The sequence below is a fragment of the Marmota flaviventris genome, chromosome 10 (assembly GCF_047511675.1).
Source record: "Marmota flaviventris isolate mMarFla1 chromosome 10, mMarFla1.hap1, whole genome shotgun sequence".
NCBI classification, from domain to species: domain Eukaryota; kingdom Metazoa; phylum Chordata; class Mammalia; order Rodentia; family Sciuridae; genus Marmota; species Marmota flaviventris.
Window position 1 is genome coordinate 13838436 of NC_092507.1, and position 23000 is coordinate 13861435.

Genomic DNA, 23000 nt, shown 5'->3' on the forward strand with positions numbered 1-23000 from the left:
TGCACATGCGCCTGCCACCTAAAGACCCTCCCCCATTAAGGTCTGATGCATAGAACACAGGACGGCCAGTTTAAATCTGAATTTCAGATACACATGAATACTTTAACCTGATGTCCCAAATGTCATATGGGACATGTATTTTATTTGCTAATCTGGCGACCTAGCCCCTTGCCTCTTGAACCCCAGTGTCACTGACCCAACCCAGGCTCCAACTTCTCCACCAGGCCGCCTGCAGGGACCCTCTTGCTCCCGGGTGGCTTTCCCCTCGCTGCCGTGGGCAAGCACTCTTCTCCTGCCCGGTGCCTCTCACGTTTCATCCTCAGCTGATTCTGCGTCCACAGAGGCCAAGGCAGGCTCTGCAGACCCTGATGCCCCACATGCGGCCCCAGTGTTCAGTCTGTGTTTATTCCCCGGGAGTGGATGATCCCCCTGTGGTCTGAGGTATCACTGGGAACCAGACGATGGCAGTTTACCCCCCTGTCATCTAGTCCACCACGAACAACTCTTTCTCCAGGCTTACCCCACCCTCCACTGTGGCAGGCTTAGTACAGCGGAAGAAATCACAGTGTGTGTCATGGACCCAGAGTTTCTACAGTGATTTAACTGAAAAGAACAGGTCCAAGCAAAGTTGACTGTCCACACTTGGGTGTGCAGGGCTCTGGCTGGGCTGCTCTCCAAAGCGCCCCTCTGAACTGCTTCCTGGCCTTTGTAAGGAACAGTCAGGAAACACCAAAGGCATCAGGCTGACCCAGGCTGCTGGACGGCACCACGCTGGCCAGACAGTGCCCACTGTCTTTCTGGAGGGCAAGTCCAGGGCTGGGTCTATTTCACTGCCACCAGGGATCACGGACACACCCAAGGGGGCAGGGCCATCACAGCCCCGCCACTGGCATGCCCATCTAGCTTCCTGATACCTGGGGCGGGGCCTTGGAATGACAGGGGGATGGGGATAGAGCAAGCAAGGGCTAAGGAGGAAGAAGCCAGAAGGCAAAAGGCGAGCAAGAGGGCAGGCCTCCATGACACTTCCTGACAATGAGCACGGCTGGGGTGTGGCTCAGGGGGAGAGCACTTGCCTGGGTTCAATCCCCAGCACCGCAAAATATTTTTAAAAGAATGCTGCATTTATCTAGTACGCGCCAGTAGACCCAGCTACTCAGGAGGTAGGTGCAAGGATGGCTTGAGGCTACAGGTTCAAATTTAGCCTGGACAATGGTGAGATCCCATCTCCAAAACAATAACAAGAAGCAGAAGCCGAGTGCTAGGCACAGCGCTGAAGTCTCCCTGCGCCCACTCCCTCCAGCCTGCAGACCGCTCTACACAGGTCCTATCGTAAAGCAGGGGAAACGAGGGCCACAGAGAAGTTACCCAAAGTCACAGCTACCAGCCAAGCTTGGAAAGGACATGAGAGATGCAGTCCAGCTGGATTGAAAAAAAATCATTCTTCTTTTGCACAAACTATCTAACCCAAGAGCTGATCACATGAAAGGAGATACAAATCAGAAGCTTCCGGCCACAAGGAAGGCTGTGTCTGTGCTGCCATATGGTTCTACTTTGCCTCTTCCTCTTCTCCATTAGTTATTAATGTTGAAAAAAATTGTTCAACCAGAAAAAAGAAACTTGAGATGAACCCTTTAAAAAAAAAAAAAGGCACAAAAGCCAGACCCACTCAGCTCCATGGATAATCCGACCAATGGAGTCGTCTCTAAGAAGTACACCCAGTATCTTCGTTTTTTAAAAAAATGGTCATTGATCTGCTATTGGTCGAGAGCCACCTGAGAGATAAGAATCGAAAACAGCCCCATTCACTTGGTGACGCTCAGGTGAGTAACGCTGGTGAAGCCATGGGCAGAGGGTCCCACGGCCCCAGGTGAACAGCTGTCTTAGCTTTGAAGGCTGCAGGGACTCCCGCTGGCCAGCAGAGGGCTCTGTTTACAGCTTAGTCTCATTTTTTTCCCAAGTCCTCAAACTTACTTACCTTGTGTTAAAAATAAAGTCACCAGAGTGTTCCTAGAGGCACACACACCAGTATCAGAAACAACACTCGGTGTAAAATCAAACCCCGGTTGCCACCTCCTGGTGGAATGTAACCCTCCCACATCCCAGGAACTGGAGGGGGTGTCACAACACCAGCCTCAAAGACAAATTCAGTCCCAGGATTCTGCCACAGACAAGGTGGACATGCAGGCACAGGTCCAACAGACATCTCAGGGTGGCGAGTGCGGGATGAACCCGAGGATACCAATGTCCCCAATGACCTAGGAGGTGGCAGGGGTTACATGAATGACAGCCTGACAGGGAGGAAATAAGGGGTGCTCCAGGAGGAGGGGCCCACCATCTCTGCGCAGGAGTGGCCCTCCGGGCGGGAGAGTGTGCAGCACCCTGCAGTGGGAGCTGGAGGAGGAAGGGAACACAGGGCAGAGCGGCCGGCCGCTGGGCTCGGCCTCCCAGTCACAGTCTGGCTGCTCCCACCCAGGGGTAGAGGACGTGGGGGGCCCCTCACCAGCCGGCTCGTGGGCACCATCACGGGGGTGGGTAGGAGACGCCCGTGCCACTGCTCAGTGGGAAGGAGACTCGGGCTGGTTACAAGCACCTGAGTCTGAGGCAGAAATGCTGTCACAGAAGCGAGTGTTCCTGTGAACTGTCCGGAGGTTGTGACCAATTTCCCCCAAAGCTGCTGTGAAAGGGCCTGCAGGCCTGGCCACCCTGGCCTGTCTGTGGACCCAGAGGTCAAGACTTGCCTGGGCTGGGAAGCAGATATGCCAAGTGATCCAGGAAGTGGGGGGCCTGAGTCAGCGGGGGTCCCAGGCACAGAAGCCCATCACGTGGGATGACAGCCACACGGGCAGGTGCTGCAGGTGGAATCCAGCACCTGCTGAGGTAGGGCAGACAGCACCCTCTCAGTCGCGGGTGATGGCTCCGAGCAGGGTGGATGCCAGCCCAGCTCTCCCCAGGTGGTGAGGACCAGGACCTTGACTCTGAACTCCACCCAGCTCTTCCAAAGTGCAGGACCCTCTGGGCCCACAAGGCAAGGGGCTCCCACCCCAGCTGGGCTCAGAGGACCAGAGAAAAAGGGAATGTATGTGGGGTGGGGTGGCACTGCGGGACTTTGAAGACCAGAGCTGCCTCTGTGGGGGGTACAACTAGAGCAGACTGGAGCAAGCCGGGGGCTGTAGGAAGCAGGGCTGGGCTCTCCAGGACGTGGGCAGGGGCACATACCCACCACTGAGCAGAACCTGGCAAGAAACAGGCCCCTGGCCCCCGGGGTGCACCTGGGCCATGCAGCAGGGGCGCCCCGGCTCCTTGGGCCCAGCCTCCACCCTCACAGGGCACCGCGGGGCTCTGGGGATGCTCGTCTGTGAGTATGAAGTTCAGGCCCTACTCTTCATTTGAGGACTGTGACTTGTGAGACACACCATTACTTAGAATCTTGTTAAGTGTAAAAGGCAATTTCCCCACTTCAGAGAAATCAGCAAGTGCACGCGTCTTGAGCCTGGCTCTGAGGTGGCCTCGCAGCACACCTGGCAGGGCCATCTTGCTCCTGGGGGGCATAGTCGTGGGCTGGGGCTCTGTGACTGAGGGTCCCACACAAATAAAGCTGGTCAACAGAGCCAACACCGGGAAATCGTTTTTGGCCAACAAATCTTTTACTCTACTTATAAATGAGTTTTTCACGAGGCATTAACAACCAAGAACTTTCTCAAGAAATAATCAAGCCCCCTCCACCTTTCTCAGGCAGGTGCCCCAAACCATCCCTGAGATAAATTAAATAAACAGGCCAAACCCCTGGGCTCAGTTCCAGCCATTCACACCCAAGACTGGAATAAGAGGTCAGAACAGCTTTCTGAAGGAAGGGTCAAGAGTGGGCAGGACACAGGGAACACAGACTGAAAGGAGAAATTAAAATCTGTGTACTGGAGTGGTCCACACGAAGCTCCTGCTGTCCACGATCAGACCTCGGCTTCCCCGGGGACAGCCCAGGAATTGGAGCACAATTAAGTTAACTATTTCCTGGGCAGGGGTGGGTCGCCGCCTGAGGGGGAAGAAGCCATGGGCCTTTCTAAGCTGTCTGTGCCTTTACTAAGAACTATGGATGGTGTCTGAGGACAAAGCACGATACCCAAGCACCTTTGAGTTCCCAAAGAGGACGTAGGTGGTCTGACAGTGCTGGGGACTGCCTGCAGCCACCCACAGCAGGCAGGCAGGAAGGGACTGTCCCCCGAGCCTCCTGGGACTATCCCTGTCCTCCTTACTAGGAACAAGACCATGGACTTCTAAACGACGACAGCCTTCCACATTCCAGCAAGATCTCTGCTTCCTTCCCAGCAGAACTGTGTGTGCATCTGTGCCCAAGTCTGGTGGAAGCAGGCACAGAGGCAAGCAGGGAACAGGTGGGTGGCTGTCCTCCCTCCTCAGCACAGAACTGTCCCAGCTGGACACAACATCCCACGCTGGATTCCCCCCTGGAAGGTGTCTCCCTGGGTCTTGTCCTTTCCCTAAGATCACCTGTGGCTCATCTGCGGTTATCAGACAAAGAAAACATCCATAATTCTTCCTGCTGGGGATGCAGTCAACTCCACTCAGGGGCAAGTCATGTGTCCCTACCTCTAGCATCAAGGGCTCCTCTGTGTCTTCACTCTGGCTCATTAGGAAGTAAAACCCAAATTTGTAGCTCAAGAAAAAATTTCACTTACATTTACTAGGGATTAAAAATAAAGTCAGTGTCCCCACCCCAAAGAGCTCCCAGTCTAAGGTGAAAGAGGGACACAAGTGGAGTATCAACAATCACAAGTGCTCCGGAGAGAGAGGAGGAAGGTGCTGGGTGTGGGGGTGGACACGGTCCCAGCCCGGGGAGCTGCTCTGGAGGTGGCGCAGGTGCAGGGGTGTCCTGGAAGCTCACACCCAAGCTGCGCTACAGCAGTGCAGCCACAGAGCATGCCCATGGGGCACAGGGTTCGGGGGGAGCACCTGCCAGTCAAGAAGGGCAGGGAGAACCTGAACACCCACGACCCGTGGAGACACCATGACCCCACTGGCTGTGCCCCTCAAACTGTGTTTGACGGCACATGAATTTTATCTTCATAGAGCTGGTATTTTACGGGGAGGGTAAGTCAAGAGAGAAGGCTGTTCCAGGTAGGCCAGCCCAGACCCGAGAGCACAGGGCTATGCGGGGAACTGAGCTCACGCAGGTGAGGTGGCAGTGTGCCATGTGGCCAGCTCTGGGACAGTGGGAGTGGCCAGGCAGGGTCATCTTCCTCTTCACTTTCAGTTGCAGCCACCTGACTGTTCACCCTGATGACTCAGGACTGCAGCACGGGAGTAAATTGGTGTCACAGGAAGTCTCTGTGTCTTACCTGTGGCTGAGACACCAGAGCTGGCTCTGCCAGGAAACCTCACAACACTGGACAAGCCCCAGCCCCCCAGTTTCCTTGTGTATGAAATGAACAGAGCAAGATGGGTTTTAGGTTCTCTGAAGCGGAGGGAGAGGAATGTGCTGTGGCTGTGAGCACACAGTGGTGGCGCAGGCTGGCAGGAGCGGGGAGGAAGCCAGGCCCACACCTTTCTGAGACCCTGACCAGGCCTAGGGTTGTTTGAAAAGAAGGGTCCACTAACTGAGGTGATCAGCAAGGCTCACTTCAGTTTGGGATCCCACAAATCATGGTCAAGATTTAGACAATTTACTTATTATCGTTCTCAATCCCCCAGGATGTGGCTTTAAGAGCTGATCAGAAGTTTATGATACTCTTCCTAAAATGAAAGCTCTACCCCACACGGCGCTGTGAGGTCTGAGATGACTGCCCTCTGCTCCCAGCAGTGGGACACGGGCACTAGCACTGCAGGGAACTGTTCCTAGGGTGGGGAAGGAGGGGAGGTTTGTGACCACCTAAGCTCCCGAACATCAGTAAAAAAGCCTCTTGGAAAGTTTCGAGGTTGGCACACAAATCCACACCCCCCCCTTCTCTCTGCTCCAGGACAGATCTGCTGCCCAGCCCCTGGTCCCAAGTCCCCACTGTCAATCCTTCTTTCTAAAGGGAGGCCTGGTCTTCCTACTGCCCACAGCACAAGTCTTTATCAATTCCAGGATGCCCTTGGTGCACCCAGTCATTGGCAGTCAGCATGTCGGCTTTTCGGGTAGGAGGGAGCCACCAGAAGCCCTGGGCTCCTGTCAGACAGTCCAGCTCCAGCCCCCATGGACAGAGGCTCGGGGCCTGGCTCAACACCAGGGAAGGCAGGCAGTGTGCCACGCTCTCCCCACATATTTTTAACCTGTTTCCAAACCCAGATGTATTCAAGGGGACCCAGGCCCTCCCCACCCAGGGGTGCCTGCCCACCTGGAAGATGGTGGCTCACTGGCAGCTCTGGGGAGGAAATGCTGCCTGCCCCCTGGTCCCTGGGAAATGGAGCTCTCTCCATGTTCCTCACCAACCAGAGACAGAACCCAGCCAAAAGGAGTTATTTGCCAGCCGCTCCTCAGCTGAAGCCACACATGGTTCCTTTGGTTTCCAAGAGCAAGAGGTTCCATGAAGTTCCTGAACCGAAGCCGGGCAGACCCTGCCTGAGCAGACTCCACGAGCGGGGCTCAAGGCGGCTCTGTGTGCACTGCAGGTGAACCCTGGCTTCGGTGATGAGAACGGGACCTTCCTCACCTTGGGGCACGGTGGCCTCCTGCTGCTCACCCCGATTCTCACCTGTTCCTAGCGACTCCTTCCTAACAGATCCCTTCTGCCGCTGCCCACGAACTAAAGGGTAAGCTCTCTTGCTCATTTGCCAAAATGCTAGTCTGGTTCCATGTCCATTTAAAGGCTCCTCAATGCCAGCTGAGACAGCAGGGACACATGGAGCACCCCCAGCCACCTCACAATGCAGCAACGAGATGAATTCCTCAAACTTAAATTTCCCACACATAAGCAGAATAAAAACCAAAGGGAAAAAAACTTGCTCCAAACAAAAGTGGGGGTTTTCAAGGAGACTTGCTGAGTGGTAAACATGCTGGAAAGATGGAATTTTAAACACAAACACAGAAGGGCAGAGACGGGAGGCAGAAGCGCCCTGCACACACAGCTGGGAGGCCTTTTAATTGGGGAAAGATTTGCAAACCCATGGAGCGTGGGCAAATCCAGAACGGAAAGAATGTGGAAACCCACAGGCAGTCCACAAGTCAGGCTCTGCTGGGCACTCCTGCCAAGAACGGGGCACAAGTCCTCACCCGGCCACCTTTCAGCAGCCCAGGTGATCGCTCAGGAAGCAGGAGGACCGCCTGGCCTGGGAGCAGCCAGGCTGGAGACTCTCCTCGGGCACTGCAGATGGCATGCAGGAGAGCTGTGTGACGTCTTAAGGCAGACAAGGAGCTCGGGGAGACCAACCAGCCTCACACATCTGCGAGCGGGACTTTGTGCTGTGTGCTACGGGGCATTCCCACATGTTATTTCCAGTGAGTCTTGATATCCCACACATGGCAGATGATCTGTAATGGCACACAAAAATTCTATCTCCCCCTGCTCGGCAAGTCCTGAGGGGACATCTCCCCTGTCTGTCCCCCAGCTGGCAGAAATGGAAGCAGTGGTTTTCCCCAAGTAGCTGACACACCCTTATGATCTTTTTCTTTCTGGGATGTGACCACGTTCAGTGAAATCCCTGGTGCACTCTCTTTAAAATGGTTAATTTAGCTCTATTCTTGAAAGCACCTTGTGCAACACATGCCCCCACCCCCCAGATATGAAAGGGGTAAACATATCTTAGATTACAGAGGCAACAGGATTGGGAACAAAGGCCTGCCCCCTCCACCCTTTTCCTCTGTCCAAATCTAGAAGTTTGGAAAAGAGGGCAAATCAAGGGCTTCAGTCCCTCCAGACAGCACCTCCTTGCACAGAGCTGCAGAGGCGGCGACAGGCACTGGGAGGGCAACCGCAGGCAGAGCCAGAGGCCTAGGCCCAGGGAGATCAAAGCCAATGGCGGGTGCATCAGAGGCTCAAGAGGGCCTGTAAGGCCAGCGGAACAGACACGCTGCTCGTGCTGCCCCGCTGGGCTCCCCCCAACCCCCCCCCGCCCCCCTCACGCAAACCTGCCAGCCAAGCTCCCAGCACTTCTGTCCCCACCACAGGAGGCAGCACTGCTGCGCCAGGGCAGCTTCCTTCAGGGCTCACAATGGCCCCTCTGGGAACAAGGAAGGCCTGCATCCTTCCATTCTGCAGATAAGGACCCAGCTCAGGGCCCAGCCATGTACTGCCACCTGGGGGCAGGGGTCTCCAGAGCCATAGCCCAGTTACACGAGGCATCCGGGTCCTCAAACAGCCTGGGAAGCTCAGCGCAGATACCCCTCCTCCCAAAGTGTGGGGCGACTAGACTGGTTTGAGGTTGGCATGTGGCCAGGCAGTGTGTTGGGGTCAGGGACGTGGACAAGCGTTACCATCTTCCAAGGGGGCTCAGGAGCCAGTCATTTGGGGCCCTACACCAAGCCCTCTGAGCGACTCAGTTTGGGAAGATGGCTGCCCCTGGCACAAGTGGTATGGAAGCAGGAAGGCTGGTGCAGCAGGTATAAAAACGTGGGTGAAAGAGCAAGAAGCCACAGTAACACATCTACCCGAGTCGCCTCCCACAGTCAGAAAGAGGGGGAATCCACCTGACGCAGGGTCCTCGTTTCCAGCCTGGGGCAAGGCTCCTAAGGGGTTTTGTTTTGAACCAGGAGTGTGATTTCAGCTTCTAGTCCACAGTAATTAGGTGTCGGACAGATTCCAGAAAGAGGGGAGAGGGAGACCGTGGACAAACCTCCTCTGTTCTTGGCTCAGGACCTCTCCTGGGAGCGGCCTGCTGTCAGATCTTCATGCAGAACCTCCACAGGACAAAACTCCCACCACTACTACCTGAACCTGAAGCCTTCAGTTACAAAAATGGCAATGGGCCACAGGTCCTGGTGGCCTGGGTTGAGAGCTGCTTGGGAGGCATCCAAAATGTGGCCAGTAAACATGTGGAAAGAGACCAATTCCAGGGGTGCCAGGGCTGGACAGCCCCTGCCATGGGGGCCACTCTGGCCTCCTTGAGGCCTCTGAGGCAGGACGTGTGTGTGTCGTGATTGACAGGCTCTCTCATGAGCCTTAATTGTGAGCTCAACAGGCCCAGAAAGGTAGCAACAGAGGTGGCAAAGGGGCAACGGCAAACCGCCTAGTCAGTGAAGAAAGTGTCAGGCTTGATGGGGTCTAATGACCCAAAAAAGGAGGAGGGTGGATTCACTGGGCAGACACCCTTCACCCTGTGCCTCTGAACTCCCAGACTCCTTTCCACATGCAATGCAAAGCCTCTGGGTGTGCCCCCACCCCCACGGGGTTTACCATGGAGTGGCACCTGGATTCGGGGTCCCATGTCATTACCACAGACGCCTTCATCTCCATCAGCACTTCATCTTTAAGGATGGAAGGCCAGAACAGGACACCCTGCAGCGGGGAAAGGGGAAACTACGTCCTACAAAGACTGAATAACTTCTTGCTGGCACTAATTATTGTGAAGATACCTGCGTTCCGAGTCAGCAGTTCGCTGGTGACCTGCCGACCAAGGAGAAAGCTATTCCTGGAGGGGCTGTGGGTCCAGAGGGGGAGGCTGGAGAAGGACAGGCTTCAGAGTCGCCTGGCCTGGGGACCCCGACCCCACTACTTAGCAATTATCTATGAGGCTGTGACCAACCATGAAACAAGCCTCTGCTTCCTCAACTGTGAAATGAAGACTGACCTTGTGGTGTGCGGTTAGTCATTTAATCCCGCACTCCCCGCCAGAGTGGGGATGAACCAGGGCACTTTTCACATGCTAGGCAAGCACTCAACCACTGAGCTACGTCCCCAGCCCTGGTATGTGGTTTAAATAAGCTAATACGTAAAGGGTCTGGAACAGGACCTGGTAGACAGCAGTCTGCTAGTGGAAAACCAGCAGACCAGCAGGGCGTGTTGGACAGATATGAGGTGACCTCAGAAACTCTGGCTACTACAAGCCAAGTGCTGCGCCAGCAGCTTTATGTCCACAACCTCTGGTTCCTGAGGTCAGCATCAGGCTCAGAGGCCACCAGGTTAAGACATGGTGAAGATAAGAGCGGGCTCGACTGGCCTATCAGTGTCAAGGCAGCCAAACATCTCACACCCAGTGCTCCTATGTGGACACCTCAGACACCCGGGCTCAGACTGGCAGCCTAGCCTGATCCCCAAGCATGCCCAGCAGGCTTCACTAGCTAGCAAATTCAGGAGTGGAGTGTGTGGAGGGCAACCATTAGGTAGCCCATCTGTTCCCAGGTTGGGTGCAAAACAAATGGGCACCCTGAGTCGAGTCTGGGTCCCCTCCTTGGCCAGTGGCCCCTACAGGTATGTTCCACATCCATGTTCGTGGATGAGCTGCTCAAATGACCTGCGTGGGAAACAGAGAGATGGGGAGTGGGGGGAGCTACCAATGGAGCATCGCTGGGCAACTGTGAGAGACCTTCAGAACTGGACTTGGGGATTCTCCAGCTAGGGGAGGGGGTAACACTGGCAGCAGGAGGTGGGGTGGGGAGATCAGTGATACGGGTTCAAGAGGGAGAGATGTGGAAGACATAATGGGGCAAGAGATTAGCAGCCCTGGAAAGGGGGGAGGGAAGGCTGCAGAAGGCTGGGAAGCGGGAGGCGGGCCCGGATGTGGCAGGAGGCATCCTGTAGGTCTTGACCTCACAGGTGGCCTGGTACCTAGAGGGGCTGGGGGGTAAGGTGGGAAGGCAAATGACCTATGAGGCCACAGTGTCAGCTAGCTCGTCCTTGGACTCTGAGATGGGCCTGACCCCTTGCCACCTGTCCGACCGTCCACCCACTTACTCTGAGCTGCCCTGCCCCAGCGCATCCAGGGAGCTGCTAAGCTGGACAAGTTCCCTGGGGGAAAGTGCCTACCAAGGAAGAGCAGGGAAAAGACCCAGGCCACCAGGCGCTCGGTGTGACCACATGATCTCTGCACAACGAAAACCAGCAGGCTGCAGCCTCCACGCTGACCTCTGACCTCTGCAAGCTCTGAGGCTGGGGCAGCTTCCCACTCTTTGACTTGGCACTTAAGGGAAAATGAGGGCGGGCAGCTTTCACGACCGTCTACCAGGCCTCACTGGAAGTCCTTGTAGTGTCCCTCCCAGGTCAAATACACTGAATCCTCACCATCTCACACTGGGTTATCAGATACTCCCAAGGCCGGGGAACAGGGAAGGGGTGAGCCAAGGGTCCTAGGAAGCCAGAAAAGATGAGCTGGCAGCACCGAGCACCTGTCTGCTGTGCACCTGTCAGCACTTGATGTGCACTCCCAAGCCACGACCCCCTGGATTCAGTTTTATTACCCCATCTTTCAGATGGAGTAAACTTGGGGTGAAGTGATGTGCCCAGGGTCTCAAGCTGGAAGGTGCTGCACCAGCAGCGAGTCCCAGTCAGCCTCGGTCTTCCTGTGTCAGCAGGTGTGGAGGCCGAGTGGGATGTGCACACGGTGTACTCGCTATGGCTGCTGAAGGCCCACCGGCTCTGCTCCCTGTGTTCCTTCACCACAAGGGGAGGTTATGTGGTCACAGACCTGAGAGAGATCAACAGGCTTGCCTCTTCTGCCAGCAAAGGGGATCCTGCAAGTATTAGTCTCACAGAAAAGTGCATATGGTGATGCTCTAGTTCCAGGCCATGGAACTCAGAATCTGAGACGATGAGAGACCATTAGGCCCTCACTTCACAGAGGAGAATGAACCCAGAGATCTGCCAGCACAGATAAGTTAGAGGCAGACCCAAGGGTACTGCCCGTGCTTCCAGACCTTCCTTTCGACATGCCACAGCGTTATTTTATCGGACACAGGGCCTGCCTTTCTCCTTCCTGCTGAGGAAGCCAGATCCAAGGCACCAGGACAGAGGGTTTCAAAGCAGTTCTCTGTTTGCAAGGAAATGGGGGGGAAAAAAAGAAAAAAGAAAAATCCAAGGAAGCCAAGTTTTTCTCCCCATTTTCCCAAGAGTTATGAAAACAAAACATTCAGCTAACATCACATTAGGACCATTGTCAAAAAGGACCCAGAATCTACTTCACCAGAAGTGCAGGTTACAGACCTCCCAGGAAACCAACGCTTGGGGAAACGGGTTCTTCTCCTTTTCTCCTCCCTCCCTTTCTCTAATTGCAGGACTTCTCAGACACTTAGTAAGCCAATACGAAGCTCCTAGATGGTGAGAGACAGTGCCACTCACTGTCCTTATCCCTCAGGAGACTCAACGCCAAGGGGAGGGGACCCCTTTCATCAGAAAGCCAGGAAACTGCAGGCCACAGTCCAGGAGGAAGCAGAACCCTGCGGCAGGAGGGCGGTACCCTGAGTCACTTCCCCAGCCGCTGCGGGCCTCATCCTGCACTCTGACCACGGCTGCAGGTGAGGCGCGGTATACTAGATGTCCAGGTTTCTCCCCTGGCGACCAGCTCTTTGTGTTCCTCTTTTTTAAAAAACCCTCCCAGGGGATTAAGGCTAGGAGGGCCCCAGGCCTGGCTCCCCTGGCCAAGCTGCTACTGCTCTGCTTCTTTTGTGGACAGAGACAGAACTGACCTCAGATGGTGTTCTGACCATTTCAAGAGAGAAGTTCTTTGCCAAAAGGTGCAAAAAATTTTCAAATGTGTTCTTTGCCCTTTAATTTCATTTTGTGCCTATTTTAAAATTAAAGAATGTTTTAAAAATTGCATGTAGTCAAAGCTATCATTTTGGCATTAGCATGTATGCCTTATATAAAGGGCTCCCCCAGGTCAATATTAAAATTATATTTTTCTCTCTGGTTCCTTCATGTTCATTTAATAGTTAATTCTTTGGTCCATTAGAAATACAATTACATTCAGCCAGGCCCCATGGTAGGCATCCACATAATTCCAGCATCTTGGGAGGCTGTGACAGGAGGAACATAAGTTTGAGGTCAGCTTAGTGAGATCCTGTCTCAAAATAATAAAAAGGGCTGGAGAGGTAGCTCAGTGGTAGAAGGCTTGCCTAGCATGTGCATAAGGCTCCAGGTTCAGTTCCCAGTAACAGAATAAAAGTCCTTTACCCTGAGGTACTTAGAAGTTCCCTGCCTTTGATTTAATTTTAGCAGGATGCATAAGAAACAGCACTCTATAATTTCTTGTTTTCTTCTTTTGTGGCACTAGGCGGTGAAACCATAGTCCTTCCACTACTAAGTTACACTCCCAGGCCCTTTTCTATTTATTTTTTATTTTGAGACAGGGTCTTTTTATTATTATTATTAGTTTTAGTTGTAGATGGACATACAATATCTTTTATGAGGTGCTGAGGATCAAACTCAGTGCCTTACATATGTGAGGCAAGTGCTTTACCACTGAGCTACATCCCCAGCCCTGGCCTTAAACTTTCAATCCTCCTACCTCAGCCTCCCAAGTGGCTGGGATTACAGGCATGTGGCACCGTGCCCAGCCTATTTTCATTTTCAAATAGCAGTCCAGGGCTGGGGTTGTGGCTCAGTGGTAGAGGGCTCACCCTAGCATGTGCAAGGCCCTGGGTTCGATCCGCAGCACCACATAAAAATAAATAAATAAAGATATTGGGTCCAACTACAACTAAAAACTAAATATTAAAAAAAAAAGAGCAGTTCAGAGGAGTGGACAGCTGGTTTGGACATACCCATCAGTATCAGGTAAGGAACTCTGGGAAGCCCCTGCCTTCTATGCCTCAATCCCCATCTATGACCCTCCTGGTCACCTTCACAGAGCAGCTGTGAAGATTAAAGAAGGAAATGGAATGTGTGTATTAATAATAAAGCCTATATATGAGCATTTCTAACACCTGGTGTTAGACCTCCATTAAAGACATTTATCTTTCTATGCCATTCATTGTACAAAGACTTTTTATGGGGAATGAAAGAGGGCAGAGTCAAATTATAAATCGGAGACCAACAAAAATAGCTCTTATTTTTAACTTCATAATCTGAAAAACAACAAAAGCATTCTGGGTGGTCATCTGAAATTCAGGTGAAGGGGGACAGTGAACTTTTTAAAATACCTGGCTGTGGAGAACTCTGAATCCCTGGCCGTGATGAGAACCTGTTACTGTTCTAGAACTGCTCAGGACTGATGCACATATCGTGGGCTCCCAGAAAGCCTGTATGCTCCCGGAGGAATGAACCGCGCGCGTGCGCGCACACACACACACACACACACACGCACGTGAGGGCCCACAAGCCAGCAGCCTCTGAACTCTTCAGTTTTCAAGGTGGCAACTCATCTCTTCTTCATGGGACTGGATGAGGGGCTACTGTCCTGCACACAGAACTCCTCAGAACTCCAAATCACTTCCAGCCACATTTGTAGAGGAGCAGAGCAGGCAGGGCACCCCAGGAAGTCCTGGTCCTTCCAAGCAAATCAGGCTGTTTCTTCCTGGTTTGTAAGGGCTGCCAGCAGTTAGAGGCCACTGTCCTCTGGAGAGCAGCCCTGGCATGAAGAGAGGGCCAGCGTCTGCTTTCTTGTCCTCCCCACCTCACTTGACCCCACCTAGTTGCTCAGAAAGCAGGACCCTGGGGTGAAGAGGCAGACCACAACCCCCCAGGGGTGGAGTGCATTACAGCACTGCCGGAGGCCTTCCGGAATGCTTCTCCCCCTTGTAAAAGAGGGACTGCAGCACAGTGTCGCCTGCAGGAAAGCCCAGAATCAGCTGAGAAACGTCAGCACAGCCAGCCTGGACAGGGCTGATGCGTGCTGCAATAATTCCATCTACTCCCTGACCTTGCCCCAGAGACAGCATCAGGTCCAGCAGAGAAAACTTCCTGGCAGACCCTAATAAGGATAGGACAGTGGAAGCCAGGTTCTCCCACCCCAGACCTAAGCCCCCAGGGAACCTCCCTAGGCACAGGAGAAAGCCAAGTGCTAGGCTGGCAGAACAAGGTCCAGGGAGTCAGGGCCCACCCTGGGAGCACCAGCCAGACTCAAGGACTTGGTGGAGAAGACGTGATTTCATATTCAGATGCCTGTTCGTGTGAGCATGTTATGATGAAACGGACTAACAGAAAAATTTCTCCCTTAGGCAGAAGCTTCGGTTTGATCTCCTATGCTGTCAGGAACTTTGGGCACAGAAGCTGGGAAGCATTGAGGTGCATGTCACTACAGTCTGGTTGAAAGGTGGAGGCAGGAAGTAAAGAGTGGGCACAAACACACAAGAGGTGGCATGGCTATCACAGCCGAAACACCTTCACAAGAGTAAAGACAAGTAGGTTTCTATTGTTTATCCTGTTCAACAGACACAGGAGGGCAGAGCTGGGCACCGCCAAGCTGTCCTCCAGAAATCCCCCACTACACAGCTCTACTGAGCAGAGCCTTTCATCTTGGTCACCACTGTAACCTCAGAACCTGGAATAGCACCTGGTACATAGTAGATGTTAAAAAAACAGCTGCAGAAAGAATCATTTGGTTCTGCAGTTCTTTTTTTTTATTATTTGTTCTTTTTAGATATACATGACAGTAGAGTATATTTTGCCACATTATACGTACACAGAGAATAACTTATTCTAATTAGGATCCCATTTGGTTCTGCAGTCCTTAACGCTCACGCTCATTCTCAGAGCTTATTAACTGATGAATGACCAGTGGTCCCAGAGAATCCTACCAGCCTCACACTTTTCAGTGATCCAGCTGTGGAATTCCCTGTGGAAGGGGAGGCACACAGTGCCCAAGTTCTAGGAGATGCTGAGATCCGTGTTGACCAAACCCATCAGTCTTTCACCTCAACTTACATTAAAGATCCCTTCAGGAAGGAGAAGGTACTGTGAGATAAAAGAGGAAAAATGGTGTTTTAAATGCAAAGAGAAAAACTTAGCAAGAAGAAGGCCAGTCTACTCTAGAATACAGAGGAAACAGATCATGCTGGCCCCCAAGAAGGCGAGGGCCACAAGGGGTCCTCATGGCAGCAACACCTCAACACCTAGAGACAGAACTGAATTTTAGGCTCCAACCCATACAACTATACTGGAAAGATAATTTCCAGATTTTATGGGTTAAACTACCAGAAATCAGAAGTTGAATAATAGTGCTTAGCACAAATATTGGCTGTTCTGCTAATCCACACTATTAATGAACCACTAATAATGTATTAGCCTTCATTCACCACCAATCACAGAGGTGTGTGGGCTGCTGCACAGGCTGCCCCATGGACAGCAGGCCTGAGGTGCGGGCGGCGGTCTCTGCTCACATCTGCTGAGGTCTGGGGGGTAGTGCACCTGTGCTCCAGCCTCCTACTGTCACATTGTGCTCTCCACACACGTCATGCTACATGGACTAGGGGGACACTTTCTGTGAGCTGTTCAAAACTCAGGTACTGCTGAGGCTGGTGGGGCAAACCCCTGTGCCCAGCTGGCCCTTTCTATTTCTGGAGGCCCATCTTGCTGCTAAAGGAGACACGCAGAAACCAACACGGATCAAGTGGTCAACTCCCTGATGAAGCATCAGATGCCTCCTCCACCTGCACCCACGGCCTGGCCGGGGAGGAGTGGCAGCTTTCCCAGCTCTGAGGTCTTCCCTCTGCTGGAGGAAAGCCCGGGGATACCTAAGAGGCAAGCTTTCAGGGAATGATGGGAAGGAAGAGAAGGAATCAAAAACTGAAGTGACCAACCTTCCCAAGCCTGGTTAAACGGATTTATGGCTGTTTTTGATCTGCTCTTAAAAAGGCAAAGGATGGCCCGCTGGGTGCCGATCTGTAGGAACAAACTCCTTCCTCAGCTCAGGGCTCAAAATATACCCCAGCCAAGATGTCCTGACTCTGGCTGCCAGTGTGCAGAGGGAGGCCACAGCAGGTCAGAGTTTAGGAAGCCAAGGGAGCACCTTCACATCACCCGGTTCTCGGCCCAGAAGGACCAGTGGGTATTTCTGAAACAGCTTAACAGCAAGTGCAGCCAGGCTCCCGCCAGCACAGTGGGATGAACATGTAATAAAATGATGTTCTGGCCATCGGGAAAGGACGGTCATTCCCCACCAATCAGAACACGTATCATAATCCCAAGACAGCAAAAGCTCTGATGCCCGAAAGAAAAAAGCATGCTGCCCTGGCATGGGGAACCGGCAGCCTGGCCCGGCTGCCAAGCACGCACCACAGTGCTCGCTGACACCGCTCTGTAACGGGGCGCGGGTGAACCGGCTCAGTCCCCCTGCGGTTCCCTGGCTCTGACATCTAAGCGAGGCCACTCCCCTCAGGGGGAAGGCTGGCAAATCCTAACACTCCTGTCAGTCTGAAAACTGGAGACGTTTCTTAAAAACAACCGCTTCCTCTTCTACCCAGGCAGGTGAGCCCTGGAGGAGTGGCCCGATGCCCGCGGGGCGAGGCCTCAGCCGCTTGGGAAACCCAGGCTGGACACAGGCTCCACAGTAGATTTTCCGAAACCACAACTTTTGTGGGAAGAGACTAAGACTGTGTGTGAACTCAGAGCCACCACAGGACACTCGGCCCGGGTCAACTTATGGAAGAAAGGAAAACTGCTCTTCTGAGTGTCACAGCAGAAAAACTGCAATAAGAAAAGGAAGCCATGCCAGCGCTTCCAGGTCTGTCCCAGGGTCTGATGGGAGGCCGCCCCACGGCCCTCGGCACGGGCCAGCTGCAGCCAGGCCCGACGGCCACCATCAATCAGATGGCTCTCGCAGCATGTCAGTGGTTTTAATGAGGCGTGCTCTACCAGGTCCTAATTTGTTGAGCGGCCATGCTCCATTTCCATTTTGACATACATCATACTTCAATTAAAAAATTAATGAGTCCCAATTCCCCAACCCATTCCACAACAGGATCTCCCATGGCCTCCCGCTCAGCCCGAAGAGGGAGACGGCCCCCAGGCTGTTTCCAGCCAGGTGAAGCCTGTGCCTTTCAAGCCGCCCAGAAGCTACCCGGGCAGGTGAATGGCCTGGCTCTAAGAAGGAAACTTCCTCTATGTCCCTAATTTTTGTTTTTCTATTATGTGAATTTAAAATTATTCCTCAGGCTGGACACAGGGGTGCACACCTGTAATCTCAACAGCGTGGGAGGCAGGAGGATTGGGAGTTCAAAGCCAGTCTCAGCAACTTAGCAAGTCCCTAAGCAACTCAGTGAACCCTGTCTCTAAATAGAATACAAAAAAGGGCTGGGGATGGGGCTCAGTGGTCATGTGCCCCTGAGTTCAATCCCTGGTACAAAAAAGAAAAAAATCCTCAGAACATTCCTATCTATACTCTAGCACCTCAGATTACTAGTGAATTAAATTACTTAACACCTTCTCTTCAAACAGATAAAACTGACACACCACGAGGCACCATATTCAATGTGCTGCTGTGAATGTGACTCCCCAGAGCAGCCGAGCACACAGAGAGCCATCCAGGCAGCAGAGACAGAGCTCCGGGGGCTGCAGGGCGTCTCAACTCCTTCTTAGAATTTAAATCATCTAAAAAAAGGTGGATGAGTATTGGGAAAATCCGATGGGCTAAGAACACAAAGAGAAGTGCCAGGCAGAGGGCACACAGAAGGTACGTCAGTTTCCTGTCACTATGACAAAACACCTGAGATAATCAACCTTCAGAGAGGAAATGTTCATTTAGGCTCACAGTTTCAGAGGGTTCGTTTCATGGGGTCTTAGCCCTGCTACTTCTGGGCCTGTGGAAAGGCAGAATCTCACGGTGGGGAGCGCAGCATGGTAGAGCAAGGATGCTCACTCCATGGTGGCTGTGAAGCCCAGAGAAGGAGCCAGGTTCCCAATATCCCCTTCCAGGGCATGCCCCCAATGACCTCACTTCCTCCCACCAGGCCTCACCTCTTAAAGGTACCACCACCTCCCAACAGCACCATAGGCTGGGGACCAAGCCTTTAACACATGTGCCCCTGGGAGACATTTTAGATCCAAACTGTAATGGTATGTATTCAACAAATGTGTACTCTGGGGTACACATTCTGGAGAGCTGAAAAGAGAAAAGCGGTGTGCTCTGACAGCATCCTACAGAATGCCCCAGACTATAGTCATGCATCCATGACAAATGCAGCTGGGAACTTCAACCTGCACCCGAGCACCAGCCAGCACCAGCCTGCACCAGCCTGCACACTGAACCGCAGGCTGAGTTCTCCTATCCAGTATTTGGTGCAAAACCATTTCTGATTCTCTCCTTTTCTCCTGTCAATGCTGTGAGCCCAAGAAAACTGCCATAAAAGCAGATGCACACAAATCTCAAGGAGATGGAGTGATGAATCCTGAAGAAAGTACAAAGCTTCAGCTGCCCACAGAACAAAGCAGCCCATTCGACACCAAGTGTTTGAGGGGAAAAAATGTGCTTATCCTTCCTTGGGCCTTATGTTTAGTTTATTTCTGAAACAGGGATAACTGAACAAGAGACTCAGCCAAGCACACACTCACTTGAGTTTAACAGGAAAAGAGACCCCAGCAGGCAAGCCGAGCAGAGACCGAGCACATCTTTACTTCCGAGCCACCTCTTCTACACAGGCAGCCAGATTCCTGACCAAGAAGGGAAGACGTGCCGTGCTTCCCAGACCTGCGCTGCAGTGCTGCTTTATGGAATCCTGGGGCCCTGGAGGCCAGGAGAGTAGCTTAGCACAAAGCACTCACTGCACACCAAGTTCAGAAGTGGGTGGATGGGACAATTACACTACATCAAGTCCCCCTCCTACCTTCCAAGGACACTACCCACCCACCTTTACGTTATTTCTCAACAAAGTCCACCCACTTGGTAGGCTCAGGGCTTTACACATCAGACCCAGCCCACCCAGTGCTTACGCCAACATTTACAAATCAGGATATCTTGCATAACGATCCAAATGCATGGCTCCAGAAAACTTGAAAATGAGCAACAGGTGAGAAGATCATGCTTCCAAAAGGGCACAAGTGCTCTCCCAGGTGAGGCCTGTCCCCAGACTCTGCCACCCTTTCCCTACAGTGTGTCCACTTCAGTGACTTCCTCCCCTGCTGGTTCTTGGTCTGTATCTTGGTCTGGTCCTGGGCTTACAGTGATTCATTTGCATCATGATTCAATCTTCCATCCTTCAATGCTCCTCTAAAATGTGCATCTGACTAACCTGGGACTGTCACTTCTATACCACAGGGCCACAATCTCAGGACCTTCGTCCTCCTGATCTCCCAAAGCCCATCTACATGTGAACTATGGCAAGCTCACAGGTCTTTCTGCAGCTCCTCTCAGTCGCATGCCTGCCTCTCACTGGGAATTCGTGTGTCCATAAGTTTACATTAGTAGCATCGTGGATGACTTTCAGACTGTAGTGCTGCCTGTGAAGGGCACAGTCTCCTACCAAAACTGTTCTGAATCCATGCACTGGAATTAAATAAAGTGCCACAGCAGAAGAACGAGTTTTTGATCCCCTATTTTAGAAGATCTTGCTGATGAGCCTTGTTTGGCTGCTGGGGATCACACCCAGGAAGACCCAGGGCACCAGGGGAAGAGAGTACACTTGGCTTCCCGACCTGTGAGAGCCAGGGCCGAGGGCTGAGTGGTCTAGGAGGGTCGTTTGGCCTCCTGAGACTCAATCTCATTTTATTTCTCTTCAATTCTTCCTTACAAATGTTTTCTAACATCCCTGCCTTTTCAGCTCATGTCACAGTACCAGTTATTCAGAGGCATCATCTTGAGACCAATCACTGGAGTATTCAATGAGCTTCAAGGATGAACTGAATATCTGACACACAGACGTGCTGAGCTCTTTCACAGGAGTGAGGCTGCTACAGGACTCTACAGGGCAGATGCTGGTCAGGCACTGGCTGGAGATACCAAAAAGGCAGACGCCTTGCTGGGCCTGCAGCCTCTTCCTCAGGGTGTCTAACTTCTAGAAACGTTAAGACAAGGCAGCAGGGGGAGGGGTCAGGCCGTAATCAACCTGAGAATGCTTATCATGGGCTTTATCAACAGATGGTCTCAAAGGAAGACCACCATATGAAACTCATCTTCTCTCTGTCCGGAAGAATCTGGGAGCCCAGTGGTGCTGTCTGGCTCAGGAGAGAAAGGGTTTCCTGTGTTTTGAATTCCACACAGAAAGAGTTACACAAAAGCAGGCAATTACGAGCAACAGCCTCAAATGAAACCACATGAAGAAGGCACGTACCAGGTCGATCAGGTCACTGAGGTTCTTCTCGATCTGCTGTGGAGGCAGGCGCCTCATGAGATCCAAGGCACAGTCCAGCTGCTGATCACTCTGTGGAAGGAAAAGAGAAGCACTAAGTAATTTTTGTCAATATCAAAAACTCGTTCCAAAACCCATTCCTGCAGTTGCTGCTTGCTTGGGGGAGTTCTAAGCCCCAGAGAGACCCACAGTGGCCCGGCCCTCCTGAGCCTGCAGGCTAGAGGAGACACTGCACAGGGTGTCACCCCCTTCCAGTGCAGAGCCCCCAAGGGCTCTCCAACAACTCGGCAGACCTGGCAGCTGCAGATGCATCAACTCCCAGCTGGTTCTGTGGAGAGCAGGGCAGGCTGCAGGCTAGGGTCACCCTGCCTGTAACCCAGATATGAGTGGCAGGTAACGGAGCCGAGTCAGGGGAGAAACTAGGCGAGGAATCAGTGAGTGGCAAGAGGCACAGAGAGAGTCAAAGTGCTTCATTCTCCCAACTGAAACTCAGCCAGTCCTCTCAGGTCCTGTGTGCACTGGAGTAGGCCTGAAGCAAGCTTCAGGGAAGAGCTTGCGCTCCCCCGCGGAGGGCACAAGTGCCGTGAGCTGTGGGACAGGAGATGGGCAGTGCTCTCACTCCCTGGGCGCCTCTCTAAAGCATGGTGTGTTTCCCAACACCGCCTCTCCTAATACTGCTACTGTGAAGACTTACGGGGCGCCACGAGGTGCCAGTCACCGTAAACATACACAAAACGATAAGGGAAGAGAAGGCAGGTGGGCGGGGCCTGAAGGCGGGCAGATGGCAAAGTGCACAGTGAAGGCTGGGTGGCGGGCGGGGTGATGATGGCTGGCACTGCAGCACAAGAGGCCAGATTCTAAGAGGAGCAGGAAGAAGGGCCAGGTGAATAACGCAAAGACCCCTGACTGCAAGCAAGGCAGGTGGAGTCCCTGACACTGCCACCAGAGAGGCACCGTCTGACCTGTATCTGAAGCTTGCACTGCTCAGACTAATTTCAGGACTTTTGAAAGTCCTAAATCAATAAACTAAGAGTCTCATAAAATATACAAAGTAATCCTCAAAATGCCATGTTTGGCTGTACGACAGACACCAAGGCCTATTAACCATCAGCAGGCCGTGGGGCCAGGCCCCATTTTATATCCACGGCAGACACAATCCATTTTCACATGTTCACATGGCATGTGCATCAGGATGGTCAAAATTAAGGCCTGTCCCTTGCTCAAGGTGGTTATCAGCGACACTTTATTCTAGGACATGCAACAATCTGGCTACCCTGCAAAACCTAAAACAACCCCAGGCTAGAAACCTGGCCACCAGCTCTGCCTAATTCGGCCCTATGCCAGCAGGTGTCAGCTGAGGCCATGGGGTGGCTCAGAAAGAAATTTTAATACCATGTCTAGGGAGACACAGGTAAGCTGACCTGTCCCTAGAGAAGGCACTTCCCAGGGCTGCACTTATCACCCGGCGACCTGGGGCAAGCTTCTGCCAGCCTCCACCCATAGGACGGGGGCAAGCCCATGGATGACTCTCTCATGGAGAGTTACAGTGACTTGGATAATTCATGTGGAAAGTAACAAACATCACAGGACGTGGTCCACGGCTGGGGACCACATGCAAATATACATACAGGTTTTAAAGATCTAAAAATACTTTTTAAAGTAAGTACTTTAAATATTCCCAATATACACTCAACCCACCCTGCCTGACCTCTCCTGTGGCCTTGAACTAGAGTTAGGCAGTCAAACTCCACAAAAGGCTGTGCGCTCTCTTGCCTGTGCAAGAATGAAAACCCCAAGTTCTCAGGTCAAGCGGAACTCACTAAAAGCTATAAACCAGCCCTTCCCACTCGGGATGATTCCTCCTACGCACACACCCCTCTAGCCAACCTGCTGCCAGGAGATGTGGGGCCAACTAGGG

The 23000-nt window shown here is 52.7% G+C and overlaps 1 protein-coding gene across 2 annotated transcripts in view; it reads right to left on the minus strand.

Annotated features, from left to right (window-relative positions):
* Capzb (capping actin protein of muscle Z-line subunit beta) overlaps positions 1-23000 on the minus strand; it is a 114553-nt gene that overhangs the window by 41154 nt on the left and 50399 nt on the right. For both annotated transcript variants that reach the window (XM_027951954.3, XM_071617416.1), the window contains exon 2: positions 21065-21154. In XM_027951954.3, the coding sequence (XP_027807755.1) occupies positions 21065-21154 (90 nt within the window). The remainder of the gene's footprint in view (positions 1-21064; positions 21155-23000) is intronic.